General features: G+C 53.3%; 2 protein-coding genes across 3 annotated transcripts in view; both read right to left on the reverse strand.

The window, feature by feature from the left end:
- Window positions 1-61: 61 nt before the first annotated feature.
- On the reverse strand, window positions 62-6,595 carry Rps6kb2 (ribosomal protein S6 kinase B2). Of its 2 annotated transcripts, XM_021190044.2 has the most exons (15): window positions 6,379-6,595; window positions 5,984-6,024; window positions 5,765-5,885; window positions 5,426-5,494; window positions 4,209-4,356; window positions 2,705-2,762; window positions 2,529-2,629; window positions 2,310-2,400; window positions 2,136-2,226; window positions 1,916-2,023; window positions 1,374-1,436; window positions 1,187-1,264; window positions 990-1,097; window positions 792-904; window positions 62-512 (listed from the first exon to the last, which is right to left on the reverse strand). In XM_021190044.2, the coding sequence occupies exons 1-15, from the start codon at window positions 6,454-6,456 to the stop codon at window positions 323-325; spliced, it is 1,458 nt and encodes a 485-aa protein (XP_021045703.1). In that variant the 5' UTR covers window positions 6,457-6,595; the 3' UTR covers window positions 62-322. The 2 variants fall into 2 exon arrangements, with proteins under 2 accessions (XP_021045703.1, XP_029393943.1); XM_029538083.1 differs by lacking the exon at window positions 5,984-6,024 and having other exon boundaries at window positions 6,379-6,457.
- A 991-nt stretch (window positions 6,596-7,586) lies between these two features.
- Window positions 7,587-10,538, reverse strand: part of Carns1 (carnosine synthase 1) — a 6,653-nt gene continuing 3,701 nt past the window's right edge. Inside the window, exon 7 of the mRNA XM_029531409.1 lies at window positions 7,587-9,802. Coding sequence (XP_029387269.1) covers window positions 8,576-9,802 — 1,227 coding nt within the window. The 3' untranslated portion in view covers window positions 7,587-8,575. The remainder of the gene's footprint in view (window positions 9,803-10,538) is intronic.

Below are 10,538 nucleotides of genomic sequence, written 5' to 3' on the forward strand. Positions count from 1 at the left end.
AGGATCCCCTCCTCTCCCTAAACATGCCACTCTTGTGTCCTGGAGTCCAGCAAAGCCACTCTGCCATGATTTAGTCCTTTACTTCTACAAGCACAGTCCTTTACAAGTCCTTTACTTCTTTGGCACAGGTCCAAAGGACAGGCCAAGCCCCTTCTGATGGCGTGGGGGTTGGGAACCACCGCCAGTGGCTGTAGCCTGCAGCCTTCAGTGGACATGATTGTAAAGCTCACTCTCCCACACACAAGACATACTCTGATCTCTTGACTATCCGCAGGTCGGAACCAGCCGGGTTCTCACAGCTGCCCTCTCTTCCTCTATTCTCCTAACGCCGTGGGCGGCCCCGTCCCTTCTTGGACTTCTTGGTTCCTGAGGGGGGACGGATGGGAAGGGGGGCAGTGCTTGTGGGTGGTGGTGATGATGGTGGTGGCAGGAGTGGAGGTAGAGATGGCTCCATGGGCTCTGGCGGGCCAGGACTGGGCCGGAACCCCTCAAAGGGAGAGAACTTGAGGGGGCTGCAAGAGAAACCAAGGCTGAGTCAGAGCCTTCTGGCCTAGTCAGGAATACCGGCAGCAGGGAAGGGCGGTGAGGCTCTTTATCTACTTGGGCACACAAGTTGTAGGTCCAAAATTACCACTTTAGCAGCCTCTGTTACAGATGTACAGGGACTACACATTGAGCAGGAGCCCGAGGCCAGCCTTTAACTAAAGGAAAGCTTGGCCAAGTAGCCCATAGGTACTAGTCTATGCTAGGGAACCCTGCCCCAGCCACACACCTGCCCTGTCCCTGGGTACCTGATGGGGGTGCGGGGACTGCTGTTAAGGCGTCTGGGGGAACGCAGCTTGGGCTGGAAGGAGAAGCCCTCTTTGATGCTGTCCAGGACAGAAGGTGCCACATACGTGAATCCCTGTGGGAGAGGCCAGGCCAGGTGATGCTGGCATCTCCAATCCCTAGCTACAATCCTTCAGCTCCCATAACCCCCAGGCCCTTACCAGGAAGGCTTGGTTGGCACTCTCACTGAGGGTTGTGTCATCTGGACTATCTACTGGCGTCTGCCGTGTGAATCGTGCATCAAACTGGCTCACATCCTCTTCTGATTGCTGTGGGAAGATCCGTGTGGGGAATTAAAGGAGTCCAAAGGACAGGACCTTCACATGCCATGTGGCCAGAATGACCCCCGTATACTCACCAGACTCGGTCTGAAGGGAGGGTCCACGCGGCGGGCCAAGAGGTCATCCCAATTGATGTGCCGGAAAAAAGGGTGCCTCTAAGGGCGGAGGGTGCCCAGGAGTATGTCAATGACTCGCCTTGCCTAGCTCCCTGCTCTGCCCACTTCATCCTCTGGCCCCACCTCCTTGTGACATAACCAGGCTCACCTGTACATCAGCAGCATCTCCTGGGCCACCCCCGATTCGCTGAATGGGATTCCGCTTCAGAAACTGCACAGGGTAAGGTAAGGGTGGAGAGAATTTGATGGTATGTGCCCAGCCTCCAGAATGGGGAGCAGGCAAGCAGAAATAGGGTATAAGATCTAGAACATGGCCTCTGCCCAATGCACCCCTCAATACTTTCAGAGTTGGGTCAACAATGCCCTCTTCATGAAACCTTGATGGCATTCCCCTTCCCTTAAGAGGCTGGTTGTGGCCTTTCTGATGGAGCAGGGCTAAGTCACAAGAACACCCTGCTGATAAAGACAGAGATCCAGTCCTGCTCAGGGACAGTGGTCAGGCTCTCAGAGCCCAGGCCTAAACTCAGGGTCCTGATTCCAAAGCCACTACCAGAGACCAACTGCACAGGCAGGCAGGGTTAGGGCATGGCCTTCCCCAGAGCCTAGGGACAGTCAATCAAGTGTGCAGAGCTGCTGACAGGGTTTAGGGGAAGAGATGAAAACAAGTCCCTGGGTGAGAAGGAGCCCCACCTTTTTGGCAAGGTCCCGGGCATCCGGGGTGAGGTAGGGGGGCAGCACCAGCTTCCCTTTAATGATTTTATCCATAGTTTTCTTCCGGTTCTCTGCGGTGAAGGGCGGCTGGAGAAGGCAGAAGGTGAGGGCAGCCTAGGGGGTCCTCCCACCCAGTCCTGCCCCAACCTGGAAGGGATCTCCCCAACACCCACCCTGCTCCCAAGGAAGCTGGACTTGCCGATCCAGTGAGCATGTCATACATCAGGGCTCCCAGGCTCCACCAGTCCACTGCCCGGTTGTGACCAGTGCGCACTAGAATCTCTGGGGCCCTGGGAGGCAGGTGGAATTGTCAGTGAAGGCCAGGCCCTCTCTGGTTATTCTCCCAGACCCTGGCCAACCAGGTGCTACTTACATGTACTCAATGGTGCCGCAGAAGGTGTGAGTGATGGCGCCCTCATGAATGGACTCCTTGCAGAGCCCAAAGTCTGTCAATTTGATGTGGCCTGAGGCAGAATGTTGAAAGAAGACACCATGGGATGACATATGGCCAGGCCTACTTGTGGGTTCCTCAGCCCTGCCCTGCAGACCCTGCCAGGGGCGTAATGCCTACGTGTGCATGCAACATGCTCACCCTGGCTGTTGAGCATGATGTTCTCAGGCTTGAGGTCCCGGTAGATGATGCCGTGGGAATGGAGATGGCCCAGGGCTAGTGTGATCTCTCCCAGGTAGAAGCTGCAAAGACAGGACAAGGTAAAGGCAGGGCAAAGTTTGGGGTGAAGGCAAGGACCAGCACCCCCAGACACCCACCAGGCTGTGTCTTCCAGGAAGATGCCTTCTCGCTCAAGATGTGTGAAGAGCTCACCACCTGTGACACAAGCACATCAGCAGCTGTGCACCCAGGCCAGTCTCGCTACTGTCTGAGCGTCAGTTTCTTCTAGAGAAAAATGGGACTTGTAGATCCCACCCTACCTGCCTCCCAGAGCTGCCGTGGGGACTCAATTCAATCAGCAAACATCTACCGTCGCCTACTCACTCGGTGCCTGGCCCTGTGCTGCGTGAAGCTGGGGCAGAGTTGAGGAGACCCAGCCATTGCCCTCAGGATGGTCAGTCTAATGGGAAGACAGACATGTGGACACTGCTCTAGGATGCCAGGCTCAGGTCATAGCTCTGGGAACTTCAGAGCCTCATGATAGAGGGCAGAGGAAGCTAATCTCAACAGTGATGGAGAAGGGGCAGTGACGGTGTGGTTCTCTGTCTGGATAGAGTGGGAAGTGACACCAAGCATGCAGGAAAACACCGTAGGGCTCGGCTGGAACTGGGGAGACAGGGAGAAGGAATGGGTCTCAATCACTCTTGGTGAGCAATGGCATGACCAAAATGACCAAGGCCTTGTTTGGATGTTTAGAGACACACGCTCCAGGAAGATGACCTTTGCCATTAGTGGAGGTGATTCAAGAACCTAGGGAAGCTAGACCCTCAAAGCTAGTTTAAAAACAGACCTGCTGGGTATAATGGCACATAATTTAAATCTCAGACAGGGGCAGGGAATGTCTTTAGGTACTATGTAGTGAGTTCCTGGCCAGCCAATGTTATATAGTAAGATCCTGCCTCAAAAAGACAAAACAAGAAGGTGTGTAGCACACGCCTTTAATACCAGCACTCAGTCTGCAAAGACAGGCAGATCTCCTGAGTTCAAGGCCAGCATGGTCTATAGTAAATTCCAGGCAGGCCAGAGCTACATAAGCAGACCTTGTCTCAAAAATAAACAAAACACCGGGCAGTGGTGGCGCACGCCTTTAATCCCAGCACTCTGGAGGCAGAGGCAGGCAGATTNCTGAGTTCGAGGCCAGCCTGATCTACAGAGTGAGTTCCAGGACAGCCAGGGCTACAGAGAAACCCTGTCTTGAACCCTCCCCCAAAAAACAAAACAAAACAAATTAAACCCTATAGAAACAGTAACCACCCATGAGCCTTCCAAGAAGAAGGATGCAGCTAGGTGAGACCTGACTGGGTGCCTGGCATTCAGAGGACAGGTAGGAAAGGTAGCAAAAGTGGATGGAATTCTCTCTGGACATCACTTCTACACAAACTTCCACCACCCACCCCACAAACACTAGGCACTGGATGGATGTTTGCTGAATGAATGAATGAACAGATGGAGAGACAGACAGATGGACACACGGCCAGGCATGGTATGTGAGCCTCCTAGCCATCCTCCATGATCATACCTCTCAGAAGTCCCTAAGTCCCCACCCAGTGTTCCTGGGCTGGCTCCCCGCCACACACCACTCGGCCTAGCCCACACACCTACCACTGAGGCACTCCAGGATGAGGTAGAGTTTGCCACCTGTCTGGAAAGCATAGGCCAGTTCTACAATGAAGGGATGCTTCACAGATTCTAGAATGTTCCTCTCAGCCCGGGTATGGGCTGTGTCCTTGGCACTGCATACAATCTTGGCCTAGAGATGCAGGAGTCTGTTAGAAGGTGACACACCCGGAGTGCTTGCCTTTTTGATTTATTGTCACCTCGATAGAGCACTCAACCTCAGTAGTCAACTACACAAAGGAGGAACAAGGGAATTCATGTCTCTTGTTTCAAATAAACATTGAAACACAACTCGGGTATGTAAGTGTCTAGACGCTGGTCTGTACAGACCATGGCTGTGCAGTGCTATCACAGTCATCCAACAGTAACCAACCCATAGTCGGGGTACCAAGGGCAGAACAGTATCACAAAGAGCCCCCTTCTATCCTTCTAGAAGATTCTCCAGTCTGCCCTCCACAAGATCTGATCATGGCAAAGACAATGGGAGGACTGGGCACTGAACTCAGAGGCTAAAAATGCGTATTATGAATGCATAAAGATCTGAGTTCAGATCCCCAGTACCAATATAAAAAGCCTAGGATGGTTGTGTGTGCCTGTACCCGGCACTGTGGGAGGGGGACACAGAAGTACCACTGGGGCCTGCTGGACGCCAGCCTAGCTTCAGGTTCAGTGAGACCTTGTCTCCTGAGAGGAAGTGACAGTAAAAACAGGAAACTTTTCTGGAACTGGTTTATCCTCTGTTTCTCACCCTTGATACTTTGTGTTCTTTGAGACAAGGTGTCATTATGTAGCAAGTGGTGGCCTACCACCACTCAGATCCTCCTGCTTTACCCTCCAAGTCCTGAGACTACACGGGTATCCTACCAAGTTCAGCTCAACTTGACACTGCTGACACACTGAGCCAGACAATTCTTCCTTGTGGGTTTCCGCTGAGCTGCACCCTGGGCTTCTATTCACAGAATGCCAACAGTACTGCCTGCCCTCATGAGTCCTGACAATCAGTTTGCCATATGTGCCCTAGCAGGCCAGCTGCTTCCATCCAAGAATTACTCCAAAATCGTATGTATGACAACAGATGCTAAGTCAGCAAGTGCCTAGATAAGGACCGTCTTCATCATGTTTCCGGCTGTCTTTCCGAGACCTGGCACAGGCTGCTGGGGATGGCAGCTAATCTGTCTCTGCTGGCCGAGAGAATGACTCACCTTCCTCAAGACCTTCATGGCATATATTTTTCCCAAGTTGGTGCCTTGCACTTTTCTCACCTGGAACACCTGTAGGGCAGGGGAGACAGGATTAACTTCCCTGACCACACCCCACCTTCAAGGTCGCCCCACCCTAAAGGGACCAAAAGGTCTAAGCTCGGCTTAAGGGTGGGACAGTAAAGATCTCCATCAGATTTTGAAAGGCTCTGCCCTTCCCCCCCCCCCATCTCCAGCTCTGAATCCCACCAGAGACTCAGTAAATTTACAAGCCTATTGGGTGGGAAGGGTGGCATGCTGTCTCAGGCTAGAGCTGAGGTCGCCCGGAGGGGAGGATGTTACCTTGCCATAGCCCCCCTTGCCCAGTACACTCAGTAGCTCAAAGCAGTGGGGCCCGATGCGCTCAGGACCCAGGTTCACGCTGCTCTCTGTCAGCTCCACTTCTTCATAGTGTCCCACTGTCCTAAAGACAGAATAAGTTAATGAGGGAAAGGCTCTAGTGTACTCCAAGTCCCGACCCCTACTCCATGCCCCCATCCCCCAAGCAAGACCCTCACTCACTCCAGGCCAGCAGCCCTTAACTCGCCAAGGGGACACACGTCCTGTGAGAAACCAAGTGATAAGAACCATGGGAGGTCCCAGAATATCTCCTCCCAACCCAGTCTCAACTGCTTGGCCCAGGGGAGAGGACCAAGGATAGAAGACAGCAGCAGGGATGGGGAAAGGTTGGGAAGGAGAGACCAAGGATAGAAAAGGGAAGATCGGGTCCAGGGGCTAGGGCTGGGGCTGGGGCTGGGGCTGGGGCTGGGGCTGGGGCTGGGGCTGGGGCTGGGGTTGGGGTTGGGACTGGATCTGGGTTTGTAGGGCGTCACAAACCACTCAGAGTTAGGAGCGCCAGGGTTTTGGTTAACCAGCTGGGCTCCTGGGTCCAGTCGCGCCCCGAGGGAAACACTCACCGCAGGGCTGAACTCCGGTTCGCCCTCGCCCTCGCTCCCTTCCTCGGTCTCCAAGTCTAAATCAAACACGGCCGCCATGGCCCCGCCGGTCCCGCGGGACCCTCGGCCCAGACCAGGCAGAGTTCTGACTGACAGCCCCAGGGTTGTGCTTACGTCCTTTCTCCGCGACAGCAGCCGCGCGCTCTGTTGACGCAAGTAGCTTCACCTACTCTCAAGTTGAGTGGGAAGAAAAGATGGCGCCTGTCGTAAAGCCTCTCGGGAGTCGTAGTTCCAAAGATCTGGCCCGCCCATCCTGTAAGCCTTATGAATAGGTTTTACTAGACCATCTTCCTTGTTGGTTTCTCCTGGGCCAACTCTCGCCCCGAGCCGCGCGCACAGAGGCTCCCATTTTGACTCTGGGGCAAGTTCAAGATTTAATGGGCAGAATTACAGGTTCATGAACGTTTGAGTTTAAATGGCAACTCCTCAGCCCTTCTTAGAGCTGTGAGCTGCCCAGAAAGAAAAGTTGTGTCTGTTCAATTGTATTAGGGGTCAGTAGGCTGTGTTAGGGACACTCCATACAACCTCTCTGAAGCTCAAAGACCCTGCAGGTCTGACATTTTCTGGGTGACTGCCTGGGCTTTGTTACAAGGCTCCCGTTCAGAAGGGCTCAACACACCTAAATATGGACTTTTGCTAATGTAAGCATACCGAGTATTTGCGCTGCCTAGTTCAGAATAGATATTTTAATAGAATATTGTTGAAAGGGTGGATGAGAACTGGCGAGATGGTTCAGAGGGTAAAATCACTTGCCACAGAAACTTGACTGCTGGGGTTCAATCCCAAACTAAGCCTGTCCATTTCGTTTTTTTTCTTTTTTTTCTTTTTTTTTTCTTTTTTCTAGCCTGTCCATTTCGATTGGAGTCTGTTTGGATAGCCTTTCCATTGCACAGGGGATGCCAACTGAGGTACAGGATATGAACTCAGATGAACAAAATTAAGGGCATCCAGGTCAGCAGAGGGATTACTGCCTGAATATGACCTGGGATTATAATTCAAGAAAAAAAATTCTCAAACATACATGTAGATATAAGGTAAGCCTGTGGCAAAGGTCAAGCCTGGGGCCCAGCCGATGGGGTGCTTTTTCAACTCTCCCTCCCACTTCCCAGCTCCCCACCTACTGAACCTGGGAGGTGGGCACTAGGTAAAACAAACTGGACTCCGGATACTTCACTAGTTAACAGTCTTTATTTGGGTAGGCAGGTTTCAGGAGCTGTTCATGGCTCCTGGGCTGGGCAGAGACAGGTGTTTTCAGAGTAGCTAGCTTCCTAGAATGAGGAAAGGTGTACACAGAAGTCCCAGGGCCAAGCTAGTTAGGAATGCCAGAGGCCAAAGCAACAAAGCTGGTAGAGATCATGTGTGGTATATGGGAGGCAGGTGTTTAGGAGTCTGAGTGATGCCTATAAATGAAGATAGGAAGGAGAGGGGACCTGGAGGCTGACTGAGTGTGTAAAACAGTAAACAGAGAAGGCTGGCCTTGGTATTCTGTCCACATCCACTGTCATAGGAACTTGGAGGCAGTCATTTTTTTTTTTCTCTCTCTGAGCCTGCTTCCTCATCTGTAACATGGGGGCACTAGGGTCTGCCTGAAAGTGTGAAGGGAAATGGTTACTCCTAGTGCTGAGCACAGACATTTGCTTCTACTGCTCAGGCCAACAGACACAGTGAAGCTCTGCCAGACAATTTCAGCAGCCTCTACACCTGTCCTGGGTTTTGCATAAAGGCTAGTGTGCTAATCTCCGATTTCACTGCCTTTGTCCAAGGCTAGGGGCTGCTGGAGGTTCTCTCCTGTGGAGGTGACAGGAAGAGACGGACCTGGAGGGTTGGAGGAGTAAAAGGAAGAGGAGCCTGGGTTTCACCCACCCCATCTGGGCTGGGCACTGACAGTGCAGTGACAAAGCTATTTGTTAGTTCTTTAAAGGCTAGAGTCCTGGGGATAGCTGGGGCTAGATGGAGGCTTTCTGGAAGGCAAGAGGACCCAGCAAATTCCAGAGACTTGTTTTATGAGTCCAGAAGACTTTGATGTCAAAATGGCTCTACTGTTCTGGAATAGACCTGAGGCATGGTAGTGTGCTGACCCAGGGTTGGGGCAAAGTAACACAGGGCCCCACAGCCCCTCCTCCTGGCACTGCATCCCTGCTGCTCCCTGACCTCAGTCCTATTTGAAATGAGACAGGAAATGGGCAACAGGGTAGTTGGGCCTGTCAATGCCCAAGCCCTGACAGATGCCTAGCAGGCGGTGACGGGCCTCAGCAGGGCTGGGCCCAGCACACGCCACATTGCAGTAGGGCTCCTCGTACTGGCCAGGTATCAGGGCCTCCTCCAGCAGGTTGAGTCGTAATTGACCCTGGTCATGGAGGGCTTGCAGAGTCTCTCGACTGCCCGGGGAACTCAGCAGCTGTAGGTGCTGGGACACCAGGCACATGATGCCCACTAGGTAGCCACGGGCACGAGGGTGAGCAGGCAAGGCAGGCTGCAGGCCACAGGCCACCATTGTAGAAGCCAGAAGCAAATCCACACCATAGAGCTCCAGAATCCAGTCTCGAAGGTAGAACCCTCCCATTCGAGGGTTAATCTCGATGAGCCTCGGCCCAGCCCCAGTCATCTTGAGCTCCACATTGAAAACCCCATCCAGCAGCCCACAGCCCAGGCAGCAGCGAAAAGCTGCCTGCACCATCTGGGCCTCCTGCTCTGGTGCTAGCCCAGTGGGCATGCAGGCTGCAGTCTCTGTGAAGCCAGGCAGCCTTGTGGGGCCATTATCAGAGACAAAAGCAGCCAGCAACCGTCCACCGAACACCACCAGGTCCACATCATGCTCTGTGCCCTCAACAAACTCCATCAGCAGCATAGCATTGCCCCAGCCCAGCCCGATGCCGGGGTGGTCAGCCTCCCCCTGCAGGTCATGGAGGATCCGGGAAAAGTGCTCATGGCACTGTGGCCCATCCTTCACCAGCTGCACACCTACTGCTCCTGACCCAAATTCCAGTTTCATCACACCTGGGAGGGGTACCTGGTAAATAGCTCTCTCCACATCAGCCTCACTCTCCAATGGGCAGCAGGCCACGGCATGGAGAGAAGTCGAAGGCCAGGGTGGGCCCTGGCACCGCAACAGATGCAGCTGGGTGCGGCTCTTCTGCTTTGCCAAGCACATGGCAGCTGGGGGGCTGCAGGGCAGACCCAGCTCACGGCAGAGGAGAGCAGTAAGCACCAAGCAGTCGTCCCAGAAGGAGAAACAGCCATCGAGCTTCAGGTTCCGGGTCCGTACCAGTTCAGCCAGCAGCCGCGCGTTCTCCTCATCCCTTCGGTGCTCAGTCACATCAAAGTGGATGAAGGTCTGTACCAGCTGGGATGCAAAGTGGTTGGGGTCTGATTCCACCAGGTGCAGCTGAAACAAACCGGAGGGACATTCATGTGAGCAGCTGTGTCGGGTCACGGAAGATACAGGATGGTTTTCCACAGGGTAGACACCAGGTGCTCAACATATGTTTATTGACAACTTGAATAAATGTACAGAGGTAAGACGCCTACTTCAGCCTGGATAGGAGGGAAGTCAGAAGAATAAAAGCTTCAGGAGGAGAGGGCGGGCCAAGTGAGAGGAGCAGGGCACAAGAAGAGTACACAGAGGGCTCATTAGAGCCCGTTCACAGGCTTGGAGGACAGCCATCAGGACTGGGGGCTGGAGACAGGTGGCTCGCTTGTCATTTCTCCCACATGGTCTAACACTGTAATGCGATGTGCAGGACTCCTGAGGAGTCCTAGCTCCCTAAAGCTTCTGTTTTGCTTGGTGAGCAGAGACACAAGGCAGCTGCTACTCAAGGCACAAGCAGCCACTGATAAGGGAACAGAAGTGGCGGTGTGTAAGGTAACGGCATCAGGAGTCTGTCAGTCCTGCAACTGGCACACACACTATCAGGTAGGAATTAGGATGCCAAGGCTGTTGAGAATTCCCCAGGGACTGTGCATGATGGAAAACAGGCAAAGATGTCACTGTGGTGTACTAGAGCCAGCCTGAGAAAGACTCAGCTTTCTTTTTTTTTTTTTTTTTTTTTTTTTTTTTGAGACAGGGTTTCTCTGTGTAGCCCTGGCTGTCCTGGAACTCACTTTGTAGACCAGGCTGGCCT

This window comes from Mus pahari, chromosome 1 (genome assembly GCF_900095145.1).
Source record: "Mus pahari chromosome 1, PAHARI_EIJ_v1.1, whole genome shotgun sequence".
NCBI lineage: Eukaryota > Metazoa > Chordata > Mammalia > Rodentia > Muridae > Mus > Mus pahari.

Excerpts from the sequence above, each read along its gene's own strand:
- Rps6kb2 (XM_021190044.2), bottom strand. The coding sequence starts at position 6,456 with ATGGCGGCCGTGTTTGATTTAGACTTGGAGACCGAGGAAGGGAGCGAG. Across the intron at positions 2,227-2,309 it reads TGCGGCACCATTGAGTACAT|GGCCCCAGAGATTCTAGTGC; the intron begins GTAAGTAGCACC and ends CCTGCCTCCCAG. Across the intron at positions 1,265-1,373 it reads GAGATGCTGCTGATGTACAG|AGGCACCCTTTTTTCCGGCA; the intron begins GTGAGCCTGGTT and ends CTCCGCCCTTAG.